We start from the raw sequence: 17,988 nt of genomic DNA on the forward strand, positions 1-17,988 counted from the left end.
CCTTATCTCAGGATGAAAAATCTTTTTCTGCATTGTCCCATGACTTTCCAGGGAAGCTTCAGAACATGAAATTTTGACCTCCCACTATAGCAGAAAGGGTCTTTCTAGTAGTTGCACATCAGATCTAAGCTGTCCGAAGTGTTTTTCGAAAGTTATCAACATTTTTATGTTTGGCGTTCCGGAACCAACCTTATCTCAGGATGAAAAATCGTTATCTGCATTGTCCCATAACTTTGCAGGGAAGCTTCAGAACATATAATTTTGACCTCCCTCTATAGCAGAAAGGGTCTTTCTGGTAGTTGCACATCAAATCTAAGCTGTCTGATGTGTTTTTCCAAAGTTATCAACATTTTTATGTTTGGCGTTCCGGAATCGACCTTATCTCAGGCTGAAAACGCGTTTTACGCATTGTGGCATAACTTTGCAGGTAAGCTTCAGAACATGAAATTTTAACCTCCCACTATAGCAGAAAGGGTCTTTTTAGCAGTTGCATGTCAAATCTAAGCTGTCTGACGTGTTTTTCAAAAGTGATCAACATTTTTATGTTTGGCGTTCCGGAACCAACCTTATCTCAGGCTGAAAACACGTTTTCTGCATTGTGCCATAACTTTGCATGAAAGCTTCCGAACATGAAATTTTAACCTCCCACTATAGCAGAAAGGGTCTTTTTAGTAGTTGCGCATCAAATCTAAGCTGTCTGAATTGTTTTTCCAAAGTTATCAACATTTTTATGTTTGAAGTTCCGGAATCGACCTTATCTCAGGCTGAAAACGTGTTTCTTTCTTTGTCCCATAACTTTGCAGGGAAGCTTCAAAACATAAAATTTTCAACCTCCCACTATAGTAGAAAGGGTCTTTCTAGTAGGTGCACATCAAATCTAAGCTGTCTGAAGATTTTTTCCAAAGTTATCAACATTTTTATCTTTGGCGTTCGGGAACTCACCTTATCTTTGGCTGAAAACGCGTTTTCTGCATTGTGCCATAACTTTGCAGGGAAGTTTCAGAACATAAAATTTTATTTTCACCTCCCAATACAGCAGAAAGGGTTTTTCTAGTAGTTGCACATCAAATCTAAGCTGTCTGAAATGTTTTTCCAAACTTATCAACATTTTTATGTTTGGCGTTCCGGAACCCACCTAATCTCAGGCTGAAAACGTGTTTTCTGCATTGTGCCATAACTTTGCAGTGAAGCCTCAGAACATGAAATTTTCACCTCCCACTATAGTAGAAAGGGCCTTTCTAGTAGTTGCACATCAAATCTAAGCTGTCTGAAGTGTTTTTCCAAAGTTATCAACATTTTTATGTTTGGCGTTCCGGAATCGACCTTATCTCTGGCTGAAAACGCGTTTTCTGCATTGTGCCATAACTTTGCATGGATGATTCCGAACATGAAATTTTGACCTCCCACTATCGCAGAAAGGGTGTTTCTAGTAGTTGCACATCAAATCTAAGCAGTCTGATGTGTTTTTCCAAAGTTATCAACATTTTTATGTTTGGCGTTCCGGAATCGACCTTATCTCAGGCTGAACACGCATTTTCTGCATTGTGCCATAACTTTTCAGGGAAGCTTCAGAACATTACATTTTAAACTTCCACTATAGCAGAAAAGGTATTTCTAGTAGTTGCACATCAAATCTAAGCTGTCTGAAGTATTTTTCCAAAGTTATCAACATTTTTATGTTTGGCGTTCCGGAATCGACCTTATCTCAGGCTGAAAACGCGTTTTCTGCATTGTGCCATAACTTTGCTGGGACGCTTCAGAACATGAAATTTTCACCTCCCACAATAGCATAAAGGATCTTTCTAGTAGTTGCACATCAAATCTAAGCTGTCTGAAGTGTTTTTGCAAAGTCATCAACATTTTTATGTTTGGCGTTCCGGAACCCACCTTATCTCAGGCTGAAGATGCGTTTTCTGCAATGTGCCATAACTTTGCAGGGAAGCTTCAGAACATGAAATTTTCACAACCCACTATAGCAGAAAGGGTCTTTCTAGTAGTTTCACATGAAACCTAAGCTGTCTGAAGTGTTTTTCCAAAGTTATCAACATTTTTATGTTTGGCGTTCCGGAATCGACCTTATCTCAGGCTGAAAACGCGTTTTACGCATTGTGCCATAACTTTGCAGGGAAGCTTCAGAACATCGAATTTTCACCACCCACTATAGCAGAAAGGGTCTTTCTTGTAATGGCACATCAAATCTAAGCTGACTGAAGTGTTTTTCCAAAGTTATAAAAATTTTTATGTTTGGCGTTCCGGAATCGACCTTATCTCAGACTGAATACGCGTTTTCTGCATTGTGCCATAACTTTGCAGGGAAGCTTCAGAACATGAAATATTCACATGCGACTATAGCAGAAAGGGTCTTTCTAGTAGTTACACATCAAATCTTAGCTGTCTGAAGTGTTTTTCCAAAGTTATCAACATTTTTATGTTTGGCGTTCCGGAACCCACCTTATCTCAGGCTGTGAGCGCGTTTTCTGCATTGTGCCATAACTTTGGAGGAAAGCTTCAGAACATGAAATTTTCAATTCCCATTATAGCAGAAAGGGTCTTTCTCGTACTTGCACTTCAAATCTAAACTGTCTGAAGTGTTTTTTGAAAGTTTTCAACATTTTTGTGTTTGGCGTTCCTGAATCGACCTTATTTCAGGCTGAAAACGCGTTTTCTGCAATGTGCCAAAACTTTGCAGGGAAGTTTCAGAACATCAAATTTTCAACTCCCACTAAAGCAGAGTGGGTCTTTCTAGTAGTTGCACATCAAATCTAAGCTGTCTGAAGTGTTTTTACAAAGTTATCAACATTTTTACGTTTGGCATTCTGGAATCGACCTTATCTCAGGCTGAAAACGCATTTTCTGCATTGTGCCATAACTTTGCAGTATAGCGTCAGAACATGAAATTTTCACCTCCCACTATAGCAGAAAGGGTCTTTCTAGTAGTTGCACATCAAATCTAAGCTGTCTGAAGTGTTTTTCCAAAGTTATCAACATTCTTATGTTTGGCGTTCCGGAACCCACCTTATCTCAGGCTGTAAACGCATTTTATGCATTGTGCCATAACTTTGCAGTATAGCGTCAGAACATGAAATTTTCACATCCCACTATAGCAGAAAGGGTCTTTCTAGTAGTTGCACATCAAATCTAAGCTGTCTGAAGTGTTTTTCCAAAGTTATCATATTTCTATGTTTGGCGTTCCAGAATTGACCTTGTCTCATGCTGAAAACGTATTTTCTGCATTGTGCCATAACATTGCAGGGAAGCTTCAGAACATGAAATTTTCACCTCCCACCATAGCAGAAAGGGTCTTTCTAGTAGTTGCACATCAAATCTAAGCTGTCTGAAGTGTTTTTCCAAAGTTATCATATTTCTATGTTTGGCGTTCCAGAATTGACCTTGTCTCATGCTGAAAACGTATTTTCTGCATTGTGCCATAACTTTGCAGGGAAGTTTCAGAACATGAAATTTACACCTCCCACTATAGCAGAAATCGTCTTTCTAGTAGTTGCACATCAAATCTAAGCCGCCTGAAGTGTTTTTCGAAAGTTATCAACATTTTTTTGTTTGGCGTTCCGAAACCCACCTTATCTCAGGCTGAAAACGCTTTTTCTGCATTATGACATAACTTTGCAGGGAAGCTTCAGAACATGAAATTTTAACCTCCCACTATAGCAGAAAGGGTCTCTCTAGTAGTTGCACATCAAATCTTAGCTGTCTGAAGTGTTTTTCCAGAATTATGAACATTTTTATGTTTGGCGTTCCGGAATCAACCTTATCTCAGGCTGAAAACGCGTTTTCAACATTGTGCCATAACTTTGCAGCGAAGCTTCAGAACATGAAATTTTCACCTTCCACTATAGCAGAAAGGATCTTTCTTGTAGTTGCACATCAATTGTAAGCGGTCTGAAGTGTATTTCAAAAGTTATCAACTTTTTTATGTTTGACGTTCCTGAATCAACCTTATCTCAGGCTGAAAACGCGTTTTACGCATTGTGCCATGACTTTGCAGGGAAGCCTCAGAACATGAAATTTTCTCATCCCACTATAGCAGAAAGGGTCTTTCTAGTAGTTGCACATCAAATCTAAGCTGTCTGGTGTTTTTCCAAATTTATCAACATTTTTATGTTTCTCCTTCCTGAACCCACCTTATATCAGGCTGAAAATGCGTTTTCTGCATTGTGCCATAACTTTGCAGGGAAGCATCAGTACATGAAATTTTCACCTCCCACTATAGCAGAAAGGGTCTTTCTAGTAGTTTCACGTGAAACCTAAGCTGTCTGAAGTGTTTTTCCAAAGTTATCAACATTTTTATGTTTGGCGTTCCGGAATCGACCTTATCTCAGGCTGAAAACGCGTTTTACGCATTGTGCCATAACTTTGCATGGAAGCTTCAGAACATCAAATTTTCACCACCCACTATAGTAGAAAGGGTCTTTCTAGTAGTTGCACATCAAATCTAAGCTGTTTGAAGTCTTTTTCCGAAGTTATCAACATTTTTATATTTTTCGTTCCGGAATCGACCTTATCTCAGGCTGAAAACGCGTATTCGGAATTGTGCCATAGCTTTGCAGGGAAGCTTGAGAAATTGAAGTTTTGAACTCCCACTATAGCAGAAAGGGTCTTTCTAGTAGTTGCACATCAAATCTAAGCTGTCTGAAGTGTTTTTCCAAAGTTATCAACATTTTTATGTTTGGCATTCCGGAATCGACCTTATCTCAGGCTGAAAACGCGTTTTCTGCATTGTGCCATAACTTTGCAGGGAAGCTTCAGAACATGAAATTTTCACCTCCCACTATAGCAGAAAGGGTCTTTCTAATAGTTGCACATCAAATCTAAGCTGTCTGAAGTGTTTTTCCAAAGTTATCAACATTTTTATGTTAGGCGTTTCGGAACCCACCTTATCTCAGGCTGTAAACGCTTTTTTTGCATTGTGCCATAACTTTGGAGGGAAGCTGCAGAATATGAAATTTTAACCTCCCACTATAGCAGAAAGGGTCTTTCTAGTAGTTGCACATCAAATCTAAGCTGTTTGAAGTGTTTTTCCAAAGTTATCAACATTTTTATGTTTGGCGTTCAGGAATCGACCTTATCTCAGGCTGAAAACACGATTTACGCATTCTGCCATAACTTTGCAGGGAATCTTCAGAACATGAAATTTTCATATCCCACTATAGCAGAAAGGGTCTTTCTAGAAGTTGCACATCAAATCTAAGCTGTCTGAAATGTTTTTCCAAAGTTATCAACATTTTTTTGTTTGGCGTTCTGGAACCCACCTTATCTCAGTCTGAAAATGTGTTTTCTGCATTGTGCCGTAACTTTGCAGGGAAGCCTCAGAACATGAAATTTTCACCTCCCGCTATAGTAGAAAGGGTCTTTCTAGTAGTTGCACATCAAATCTAAGCTGTCTGAAGTGTTTTTCCAAAATTATCAACAGTTTTATGTTTGGCATTCCGGAATCGACCTTATCTCAGGCTGTAAACGCGTTTTACGCATGGTGCCATAACTTTGCAGGGAAGCTTCAGAACATGAAATTTTCACATCCCACTATAGCAGAAAGGGTCTGTCTTGTAGTTGCACATCAAATCTTAGCTGTCTGAAGTGTTTTTCCAAAGTTATCAACATTTTCACGTTTGGCGATCCGGTATCGACCTTATCTCAGGCTGAAAACGCGTTGTCTGCATTGTGCCATAACTTTGCATGGAAGCTTCTGAACATGAAAATTTAACCTCCCACTATATCAGAAAGGGTCTTTCTTGTAGTTGCAGATCAAATCTAAGCTGTCTGATGTGTTTTTCCAAAGTTATCAACATTTTTATGTTTGGCGTTCCGGAATCGACCTTATCTTAGGCTGAAAATGCGTTTTACGCATTGTGCCATAACTTTGCAGGGAAGCTTCAGAACATGAAATTTTCACCTCCCACTATAGCAGAAAGGGTATTTCTAGTAGTTGCACATCAAATCTAAGCTTTCTGAAATGTTTTTCCAAAGTTATCAACATTTTCACGTTTGGCGATCCGGTATCGACCTTATCTCAGGCTGAAAACGCGTTGTCTGCATTGTGCCATAACTTTGCATGGAAGCTTCTGAACATGAAAATTTAACCTCCCACTATATCAGAAAGGGTCTTTCTTGTAGTTGCAGATCAAATCTAAGCTGTCTGATGTGTTTTTCCAAAGTTATCAACATTTTTATGTTTGGCGTTCCGGAATCGACCTTATCTTAGGCTGAAAATGCGTTTTACGCATTGTGCCATAACTTTGCAGGGAAGCTTCAGAACATGAAATTTTCACCTCCCACTATAGCAGAAAGGGTATTTCTAGTAGTTGCACATCAAATCTAAGCTTTCTGAAATGTTTTTCCAAAGTTATCAACATTTTTACGTTTGGCGTTTCAGAATCGACCTTATCTCAGGCTGAAAACGCGTTGTCTGCATTGTGCCATAACTTTGCATGGAAGCTTCTGAACATGAAAATTTAACCTCCCACTATAGCAGAAAGGGTCTTTCTAGTAGTTGCACCTCAAATCTAAGCTGTCTGAAGTGTTTTTCCAAAGTTATCAACATTTTTTTGTTTGGCGTTTAAGAATCGACCTTGTCTCAGGCTGAAAACGCGATTTCTGCATTGTGCCATAACTTCTCAGGGAATCTTCAGAACATGAAATTTTCAGATCCCACTATAGCAGAAAGGGTCTTTCCAGTAGTTGCACATGAAATCTAAGCTGTCTGAAGTTTTTTTACAAAGTTATCAACATTTTTATGTTTGGTGTTCGAGAACCCACCTTATCTCAGGCTGAAAATGCGTTTTCTGCATTGTGCCATAACTTTGCAGGGAAGCTTTAGAACATGAAATTTTCAAATCCCACTATAGCAGAAATGTTCATTCCAGCAGTTGCACATCAAATCTAAGCTGTCTGAAGTGTTTTTACAAAGTTATCAACATTTTTATGTTTGGTGTTCGAGAACCCACCTTATCTCAGGCTGAAAATGCGTTTTCTGCATTGTGCCACAAAATTTGCAGGGAAGCTTCAGAACATGAAATTTGCACCTGCCACTATAGCAGAACTGGTCTTTCTAGTAGTTGCACATCAAATCTAAGCTGTCTGAACTGTTTTTCTGAAGTTATCAACATTTTTATGTTTGGCGTTGCGGAATCAACCTGATCTCAGGCTGAAAACGCGTCTTCTGCATTGTGCCATAACTTTGCAGGGAAGCTTCAGAACATGAAATGTTCACCTCCCACTATATCAGAAAGGGTCTTTCAAGTAGGTGCACATCAAATCTAAGCTGTCTGCAGTTTTTTTCCCAAGTTATCAACATTTTTATGTTTCGCGTTCCGGAATCGACCTTATCACAGACTGAAAACGCGTTTTCTGCATTGTGCCATAACTTTGCAGGGAAGCTTCAGAACATGAAATTTTCACCTCCCACTATAGCAGAAAGGGTCTTTCTGGTAGTTGCACATCAAATCTAAGCTGTCAGAAGTGTTTTTCCAAAGTTATCAACATTCTTATGTTTGGCGTTCCGGAATCAACCTTATCTCAGGCTGAAAACGCGTTTTTCGCATTGTGCCATAACTTTGCAGGAAAGCATCAGAACATGAAATTTTCTCCTCCCACTATATCAGAAAGGGTATTTCTAATAGTTGCACTTCAAATCTAAGTTGTCTGAAGTGTTTTTCCAAAGTTATCAACATTCTTATGTTTGGCGTTCCGGAATCAACCTTATCTCAGACTGAAAACTTGTTTTCTGCATTGTGCCATAACTTTGCAGTGAAACTTCAGAACATGAAATTTTAACTTCGCACTATAGCAGAAAGGGTCTTTCTAGTAGTTGCTCATCAAATCTAAGCTGTCTGAAGTGTTTTTCCAAAGTTATCAATATTTTTATGTTTGGCGTTCCGGAATCGACCTAATCTCAGGCTGAAAACGCGTTTTCTGAATTGTGCCGTAACTTTGCAGGGAAGCTTCAGAACATGAAATTTTCTCCTCCCACTATATCAGAAAGGGTATTTCTAGTAGTTGCACATCAAATCTAAGCTGTCTGAAGTTTTTTTCCAAAGTTATCAACATCTTTATGTTTGGCGTTCCGGAATCGACCTTATCATCTGACTGATAACGTGTTTTCTGCATTGTGCCATATCTTTGCAGGGAAACTTCAGAACATGGAATTTTCACCTCCCACTATAGCAGAAAGGGTCTTTCTAGTAGTTGCACATCAAATCTAAGCTGTCGAAAGTATTTTTCGAAAGTTATCAACATTTTTAATTTTGGCGTTTCGGAATCGACCTTATCACAGGCTGAAAACGCGTTTTCTACAATGTGCCATAACTTTGCAGGGAAGCTTCAGAACATGAAATTTTCAACTCCCACTAAAGCAGAAAGGGTCTTTCCAGTAGTTGCACATCAAATCTAAGCTGTCTGAAGTGTTTTTCCAAAGTTCTCAACATTTTTATGTTTGGCGTTCTGGCACCCACCTTATCTCAGGCTGAAAACGCGTTTTCTGCATTGTGCCATAACTTTGCAAGGAAACTTCAGAACATGAAATTTTCACCTCCCACTATAGCAGAAAGGGTCTTTCTAGTAGTTGGACATCAAATCCAAGCTGTCTGAAGTGTTTTTCCAAAGTTATCAACATTTTTATGTTTGGCGTACCCGAAACCACCTTCTCTCAGGCTGAAAACGCCTTTACTGCAATGTGCCAAAACTTTGCAGGGAAGCTTCAGAACATGAAATTTACAACTCCCACTAAAGCAGAAAGGGTCTTTCTAGTAGTTGCACATCAAATCTATGCTGTCTGAAGTGTTTTTCCAAAGTTGTCAACAATTTTATTTTTGTCGTTCCGAAAGCCACCTTATCTGAGGCTCAAAACGCGTTTTCTGCATTGTGCCATATATTCTAAGGGAAGGTTCAGAACATCGAATTTTCACCACCCACTATATCATAAAGGGTCTTTCTAGTAGTTGCACATCAACTCTAAGCTGTCTGAAGTGTCTTTTCAAAGTTATCAACACTTTTATGTTTGGCGTACCGGAATCGACCTTATCTCAGGCTTAAAACGCGTTTTCTGCATTGTGCCATAACTTTGCAGGGAAGCCTCAGAACATGAAATTTTCAGCTCCCACTATAGCAGAAAGGGTCTTTCTAGTAGTTGCACATCAAATCTAAGCTGTCTGAAATGTTTTTCCAAAGTTGTCAACATTTTTATGTTTGGCGTTCCGGAACCCACCTTATCTCAGGCTGAAAACGCTTTTTCTGCATTGTGCCATAACTTTGCAGGGATGCATCAGAACATGACATTTTCACCTCCCACAATAGCATTTAGGGTCTTTCTAATAGTTGCACATCAAATCTAAGCTGTCTGAAGTGTTTTTACAAAGTTCTCAACATTTTTATGTTTAGCGTTACGGAATCGAGCTTATCTCAGGCTGAAGATGCGTTTTCTGCATTGTGCCATAACTTTCCAGGGAAGCTTCAGAACATCGAATGCTCGCCACCCACTATATCAGAAAGGGTCTTTCTAGTAGTTGCACATCAAATCTAAGCTGTCTGAAGTGTTTTTCCAAAGTTGTCAACATTTTTATGTTTGGCGTTCTGAAACCCACCTAATCTCAGGCTGAAAACGCATTTTCTGCTTTGTGCCATGTATTCTAAGGGAAGGTTCAGAACATGAAATTTTCACCTCCCACTGTTGCAGAAAGGTTCTGTCTTGTAGTTGCACATCAAATCTAAGCTGTCTGAAGTGTTTTTACAAAGTTATCAACATTTTTATGTTTGGCGTACCGGAATCTATCTTATCTCAGGCTGAAGACGTGTTTTCTGCATTGTGCCATAACTTTGCAGGCAAGCTTCAGAACATGAAATTTTCACATCCCACTGTAGCAGAAATGGTCTTTCTAGTAGTTGCACATCAAATCTAAGCTGTCTGAAGTGTTTTTTCAAAGTTATCAACATTCTTATGTTTGGCGTTCCAGAATCGACCTTATCTCAGGCTGAAAACACGTTTTCTGCATTGTGCCATAACTTTGCAGGGAAGCTTCAGAACATGAAATTTTCAACTCCCACTACAGCAGAAAGGGTCTTTCTAGTAGTTGCACGTCAAATCTAAGCTGTCTGAAGTGTTTTTTCCAAAGTTATCAACATTTTTATGTTTGGCATTCCAGAATCGACCTTATCTCTGGCTGAAAACGCGTTTTCTGCATTGTGCCATAACTTTGCAAGGAAACTTCAGAACATGAAATTTTCACCTCCCACTATAGCAGAAAGGGTCTTTCCAGTAGTTGCACATCAAATCTAAGCTGTCTGAAGTGTTTTTTCAAAGTTATCATATTTTTATGTTTGGCGTTCCGTAATTGACCTTGTCTCATGCTGAAAACGCGTTTTCTGCATTGTGGCATAACTTTGCAGGGAAGCTTCAGAACATGAAATTTTCAACTCCCACTATACCAGAAAGGCTTTTTCCAGTAGTTGCACATCAAATCTAAGCTGTCTGAATTGTTTTTCCAAAGTTATCAACATTTTTTTGTTTGGCTTTCCGGAATCAACCTTATCTCAGGCTGAAAACGCGTTTTACGCATTGTGCCATAACCTTGCAGGAAAGCTTCAGAACATGAAATTTTCAACTCCCACAATAGCAGAAATTGTCTTTCTAGTAGTTGCACATCAAATCTAAGCTGTCTGAAGTGTTTTTCCAAAGTTGTCAACATTTTTATGTCTGGCTTTCCGTAATCGACCTTATCTCAGCCTGAAAACGCGTTTTCTGCATTGTGGCATAACTTTGCAGGGAAGCTTCAGAACATGAAATTTTCAACTCCCACTATAGCAGAAAGGCTTTTTCCAGTAGTTGCACATCAAATCTAAGCTGTCTGAAGTGTTTTTCCAAAGTTATCAACATTTTTATGTTTGGCTTTCCGGAATCGACCTTATCTCAGGCTGAAAACGCGTTTTCTGCATTGTGCCATAACTTTGCAGGGAAGCTTCAGAACATTAAATTTTCACCTCCCACTATAGCAGAAAGGGCTTTTCTAATAGTTGCACATCAAATCTAAGCTGTTTGAAGTGTTTTTCCAAAGTTATCAACATTTTTATGTTTGGCGTTCCGGAACCCACCTTATCTCAGGCTGTAAAAGCGTTTTCTGCATTGTGCCATAACTTTGGAGGGAAGCTTCAGAACATGAAATTTTAACCTCCCACTATAGCAGAAAGGGTCCTTCGAGTAGTTGCACATCAAATCTAACCTGTCTGAAGTGTTTTTCCAAAGTTATCAACATTCTTATGTTTGGCGTTCCAGAATCAACCTTATCTCTGGCTGAAAACGCGTTTTCAGCATTGTGCCATCACTTTGCAGGGAAGCTTCAGAACATGAAATTTTCACCTCCCACTATAGCAGAAAGGGTCTTTCTAGTAGTTGCACATCAAATCTAAGCTTTTTGAAGTGTTTTTCCAAAGATAATACCATTTTTATGTTTGGCGTTCCAGAAACAACCTTATCTCAGGTTGAAAACGCTTTTTACGCAATTTGCCCTAACTTTGCAGGAAAGCTTCAGAACATGAAATTTTCACCTCCCACTATAGCAGAAAGTGTCTTTCTAGTAGTTGCACATCAAATCTAAGCTGTCTGAAGTGTTTTTCCAAAGTTATCAACATTTTTATGTTTGGCATTCCAGAATCGACCTTATCTCTGGCTGATAACGCGTTTTCTGCATTGTGCCATATCTTTGCAGGGAAACTTCAGAACATGAAATTTTCACCTCCCACTATAGCAGAAAGTACGGAAGAGGATTAGGGCCAGTTAAGAAAAAAAAAAAAAATTCTCAGAATTCTGACTTTAATCTCAGAATTCTGACTTTAAAGTGAGAATTCTGACTTTAATCTCAGAATTCTCACTTTTTTCTCAGAATTCTCACTTTAAAGTGAGAATTCTGACTTTAATCTCAGAATTCTCACTTTAAAGTCAGAATTCTCACTTTTTTCTCAGAATTCTGACTTTAAAGTGAGAATTCTGACTTTAATCTCAGAATTCTCACTTTTTTCTCAGAATTCTGACTTTAAAGTGAGAATTCTGACTTTAATCTCAGAATTCTCACTTTGTGACGTTGAGCAATGAATTGTGGGGCGGGAAACGTCAGATCGCTGTGTAGCTGTGAAGAGACAACATGTCATCGACCAGTGACTTTTTGCGCAGTCGAGGAGTTTCAGAGGACATCATCTCACTTATGGAGGAGCAGAGGGTGAGTAACATATTGCCTTCATTTGGTGACTGTTGAGTACTTAAAGGAAATGCTCCATGTAGATTGTAGCTTCGCTGCTAATTCATATCACATTGATGGGATCTACCCGCGTGAATATGCAGATTAGGAGTCGTTGGTTCCTTCAGACAAAAGTATTCAAGAGACAGTCCAGATACGTCATGGTGATGTCATATAGCATTTGTAGAACTCGGCGACACTTTGCATCCAGCCCCTTTGCTTGCTTGACGGAGCCAGCGATCCGGTAATTAAGGAAGAGGCAGACACCGCTCCTCATACACAACATTGCTTTCATTAAATCAGTCGAATATACGATTGTAAAATAACAGAAACTGTGCGATCACTGAACAAACTGACAACATTTGAACAAACCAGCACGTCTTGACGCTATTAACCATCGTGCCATTAACATACATGCATATGAGCCAGTTATCTCCTGTCTTTGGTGACTTATTTTGCAGACATTCACATGTTCAGCGCACAAAAGAGACGTATCTAATGTTCTAGAGTCACCGCCGCCAAGGTGTCAGTGACGATGTGAGTGTGTTTGTAATATATTGGGAACTTGAATCAAGGCAACTGTTCGTTTGGTGCGTGCATTTTATTTTACGCCCGTCACACTCACTCGCCGATGCTTCGTCAAGCCTGTTGGCCAACAAAAACCTTCCCTTAACCATCGCTAATATCAGTGCACTCCACTCCACTAACACCTACTAGGGCAACAACACAGTCTATAACACGGTTGTTAATTATATTTCTTGTTCTTATATTGCTCGCATGCTTCACGCTGCTGCTGTCGTTTGTTGTCGAATGTGTTGAATCTAATTTTAGACTCACTAAGCTTATTTAAATCTAAGTAGTTTTGAAATAATATTTTTAGGCATATATGTACAAATCACAAATTATTAATATATTTCAACGTGTAACAGTTGCAGCATTTTTGTCAGTTTGTATTTTATTTACAATTTTATAATGCTTACAATACTTTGTGATTCTGTTATATTTTAATTGATTGTCTTTTTTTGCTGTTTTTCTTGTGCAGATTGATAGTGACGTCATCTCACTGATGGATGATGAAAGTCTTGCCAATTACATCCCCTGTTATGGAGACCGAATTGCTCTCTTCAATTTTTGCAAGACAAAACAGCCCCCATTAAAAAGAAAAAACGGACTTTTGGAAAAACTCCGTGAAAAAATGAAACTCAGAAATGAAAGTGCGAAAGGGGACACTGCCTCAAAAACGAAAATACAACAGATTAAGAGGCAGAAAACCACAAGAAATGTTGCGATTGGATGGATACACAATGATGGAAAAATAGCAAAACAGGTGAGGGAGAAGCAGGGAGGAGGTACCAGAAAGGTTAAAATGTCCACAGAAGCTGGGTTAAAGGACATTCTTGAGGAGGGAAAAAAACTGTTTTTCCCTGGTGGAATTTCTCCTAAAGGATCTGAATTGGACTTCGAGTTTGAGGTGTGGGATTTCAAACAGAATTGCCTCACTGATGACACCTGCCAGTCCATTGGCAATATGTACGAGGCAGCAAAACTGACGTTGTTGCGTTTTTACATTGCAACAAGGCGAAAAGATGAGCAAGATGATGCCAGCACAACGACAGGGGAAGTCTTGGCTTTGTCACACAATGGCAGTGAAAACAACTCTGCAGAAATTGAGGAGGTCACAGTTGAATCAAGTGAAGTCTACGTATCTTTGGACATTTCTGTTGATTCAGAAATTACTTTTGGTCCCACATATGATGCAGAGGAAGATACAGAGGTCACATTGATTTACGATGGTCCAGCTATGCCTCTCAGTCCACCTGATCCACCAGATGCGATGACAATAACTGTTCACTACTCTGACACATTGAATGATATGATTACAGCTTTCTCTGATGACGCCATCTTGAACAAATCACTGAATGTGAAACGCATATTACCAGATAATAGAGAAGAAGCAGGTGTTGGATCTGGAGTGCTGAGGGATGTTCTTAGCTGCTTCTGGCAAGAATTCTATGAACGATGCACCCTTGGTACAATAGTTAAAGTGCCATTCATCCGCCATGATTTTCCTGAGGAAAAGTGGAAAGCAGTTGGGAGAATCCTTGTTAAAGGTTACCAAGATTGTTGCTATTTCCCAAACAAACTTGCATTTCCCTTCCTCGAACAAGTGCTTTTCAACTGTGTTTACAGTGATCCGAAAGCCCATTTCCTGCAGTTTGTGAGCAGCCAGGAACGAGATGTGTTGATGGAAGCAATGAAGGACTTTTCTGAAGTGGACCTAGATTATCTTGTTGAAGTACTTGACAGCTATGGATGTAGAAGGAGAATCACAGCTGAAACCTTTCCCACAATACTGCTGGAAATAGCACACAAAGAGCTGGTCCAAAAGCCCATGTTTGTTATAGACTGCTGGAGGGAGGTTACTCTTCAGCATATCTCCATCAGTCCTGAAGCACTGAACAAATTGTGCTCTGACTTGCAACCAACTTCAAAAAAAGTCTGCCAACTGCTGAGATTTGCGACTGATTTAACCCCAAAGCAGAAAGAAGTGGCAAGTCATCTGAAAAAGTTCATCAGAGAGTTGGATGAAGTCAAACTTCAGAAGTTTCTCCGGTTTTGCACTGGCTCTGATCTTGTTGTTACAGACACCATTCATGTGGAATTCCAGGAAATGACAGAGTTCACGAGAAGACCCGTGGGGCACACCTGTGGGAAAGTTCTGCATATTGCTGAAAGCTATGAAAATTTCCCAGATTTCCGATCAGAATTCAATGCAGTTCTCGAAAGCAATGTTTGGATAATGGACATTGTTTAATTGTTTTGCACCCTTAACTAGAGGAATATAACGATCTAAAAAGTTCATGGGCTTCATTTAAAAGAAAGCCTAAGATGTTATACTTACTATTGGGAAGTTGTTTCAGCAGCTGCATTGTTTTATATGGATATATACCATGCTGCTACTATGAAGAGTAATATTTTATTGCATTCAATAAACTCACTCTTCTACAACTTTGTATTTCTGTCTTCACCTGAGTGTTTATTAAGTGTGTAAATATGAAGGGTCTCATAATGTTGTTCATATGTTTTGTAAAATGTTTTTTGCAATACATAGTACTTCAAAAATATTTATGGAACCAATCGAAACTAAAAAAACGACATTGTAGACAGCGAATTAATACACAGGAAAATATTTTCTGTCACTCATTTTGGTAGGTGAAGTTTTACATAGATTCATCACAACTCAGGTGAAATGTTTAATGCCCTTTTATTTATTTGTGACTTACAGAAAATACATTTAAAATGTCGTGTGAAAAATCACAATACGTAAACTCAAAGGACAAAAAATGTGTCGAATTCATTCTCTTAATGACACAGTTAGATGCCGAAGTTTTAATAAATATTACATCAATAGACTTGTCATACAATCTTCAATATTTCTCCCCTCAATGTAATGTACAAATCACTTGCAGCTAATGGATCTGATGGAGCATGCCATTCATTTTCCTCCATGAGCAGACAACACAGCTCAAAAACAGTTTCATCACAAGGAAACTGGGCTTTTGGCGTGCACTCTTCCATACATACAATGACCTCTTCCATTTCAGCAGATTTCAGTCGATCCTCAGCACTGTGAATGGCAGGGAATGAATACATGACGACTGGCCGACCTGAAGCTGCATCACCGGTCAACCTTGATCTTATTTTGTGGGAGTTCCATGTGTTCACAACTTCATCCAGCTCATCCTGCCCAAAAAGCGGAATAGTGAAGTATTGATATTATTGACATTTTGCCCAGCAACTTTATGAACATTCAATTTGCTTGTTTGAGTCATCCCATCTACAGTATGCACTATGCAAAATGACAAAAGTATCTGTAGTACGTCTGACTGTCTTACTTCAAGTATTTCGGAATTAAATTTTTACCATTGATTAATTTCAATGCAGAAAAAATAATATGCACAGACAAAGTCTTTTACCTGCATGAGATTGAGAAAGCAGAACTGGATGAGGCTTTTATCCAGAAAGTTTCCTGTGAAGTGACCATCATCCTGAAGAGTTTGAAATAAATTCATCCAGAATTGTGCACTCTGTTTGCGGAGGGTGGTCCACCATCCTTCAATGCGCTGATTGGTGGTACTTCTTCCATAAAGGAAACTTTTGTCCCCTGCAAAGCTATCTGAGCGGTTTCTTTGCAAAAACATTTGCATCTGTTCAACATGGCCATTTTCTGTGCCCCTGTCAGCACGGATCCTTTCTGGGCATCCACCAATGCGTGAAACTGTTTTAATAAAGTAACTTGCAACCACCTTCGGATCATTGTTCGTGGTGTAGGCCTCTGCCCATAATACGTATCGGCTAAACCCGTCAATGCAGCCATGGATGCCAATCCCATAGGGTTTCAATTTATCATAGCCATCCATGTGCCAAACAGCATTTGGTCCTCTGCAGCTGTATTGCCGTCTTCGTAGGCGTCGTGCTCTTCTTAATTCCACACCAATGGGGTCAATCATTTTTATAATTTGCCGTATTGTGTCTTGTGACACAACAAATCCTTTCTGAATTGCTCGTAGATGAAGCCATCGATAACCTTGCATCTGCCCACTCGCCATGATCTCTTGCTGGATAAAAGCCAACACTTCTCCCAGGTCTGACTGGTTCTTTCTTCGATACAAACCAAGTCTTCGGCATATTCTCTTCAGAGTCCGAATACTCATGACAGTCTGAGCATGATGTGCCACTACTGCAAGTATTTCTTTATTGCTGAGTGAAAGTCTAAAGCACAGCTTGATGAAGTCATCCAAATCTGGCTTTTCAGCCGCCACTGTGTGAGTTGTAGCCTCCATCAGTCACTTTATCTGCACAAGAAAAGATAAAAACCAATCATATTTTAGAATTACTGAAATAATGTAGCGTCTGACAAAACAGTATGCATATTATATATTTTGTAAATAATAATGTTCGCATTTATGGTGTAGTGTCAGTTTCAACAGTTCACTCCACTCATCAACCTTCCCAGTTAGTAGTAAAGTACAGACATGTGTGCATATGTGTGTCTATGTGTATATGACATCATATGGATTGCCACGTCAGTCTCTTTTTTATGAATTAGCAGCGAAGCTACAAGCTACATGGAGCATTTCCTTTAAGTACTCAACAGTCACCAAATGAAGGCAATATGTTACTCAACCTCTGCTCCTCCATAAGTGAGATGATGTCCTCTGAAACTCCTCGACTGCGCAAAAAGTCACTGGTCGATGACATGTTGTCTCTTCACAGCTACACAGCGATCTGACGTTTCCCGCCCCACAATTCATTGCTCAACGTCACAAAGCGAGAATTCTGAGATTAAAGTCAGAATTCTCACTTTAAAGTCAGAATTCTGAGAAAAAAGTGAGAATTCTGACTTTAAAGTCAGAATTCTCACTTTAAAGTCAGAATTCTGAGATTAAAGTCAGAATTCTGAGATTAAAGTCAGAATTCTCACTTTAAAGTCAGAATTCTGAGAAAAAAAGTGAGAATTCTGACTTTAAAGAGAGAATTCTCACTTTAAAGTCAGAATTCTGAGAAAAAAGTGAGAATTCTGACTTTAAAGTGAGAATTCTCACTTTAAAGTCAGAATTCTGAGAAAAAAGTGAGAATTCTGAGATTAAAGTCAGAATTCTCACTTTAAAGTCAGAATTCTGAGAAAAAAGTGAGAATTCTGACTTTAAAGTGAGAATTCTCACTTTAAAGTCAGAATTCTGAGATTAAA

The 17,988-nt window shown here is 39.1% G+C and overlaps 1 protein-coding gene across 1 annotated transcript; it reads left to right on the forward strand.

Annotated features, from left to right (window-relative positions):
• The first annotated feature begins 12,081 nt into the window (after positions 1 to 12,081).
• Positions 12,082 to 15,051, forward strand: LOC128748893 (uncharacterized). The gene is made up of 2 exons (XM_053847959.1): positions 12,082 to 12,218; positions 13,279 to 15,051. The coding sequence occupies exons 1-2, from the start codon at positions 12,144 to 12,146 to the stop codon at positions 15,049 to 15,051; spliced, it is 1,848 nt and encodes a 615-aa protein (XP_053703934.1). The 5' UTR covers positions 12,082 to 12,143.
• Positions 15,052 to 17,988: the final 2,937 nt, after the last annotated feature.

This window comes from Synchiropus splendidus, chromosome 17 (genome assembly GCF_027744825.2).
Source record: "Synchiropus splendidus isolate RoL2022-P1 chromosome 17, RoL_Sspl_1.0, whole genome shotgun sequence".
NCBI classification, from domain to species: domain Eukaryota; kingdom Metazoa; phylum Chordata; class Actinopteri; order Syngnathiformes; family Callionymidae; genus Synchiropus; species Synchiropus splendidus.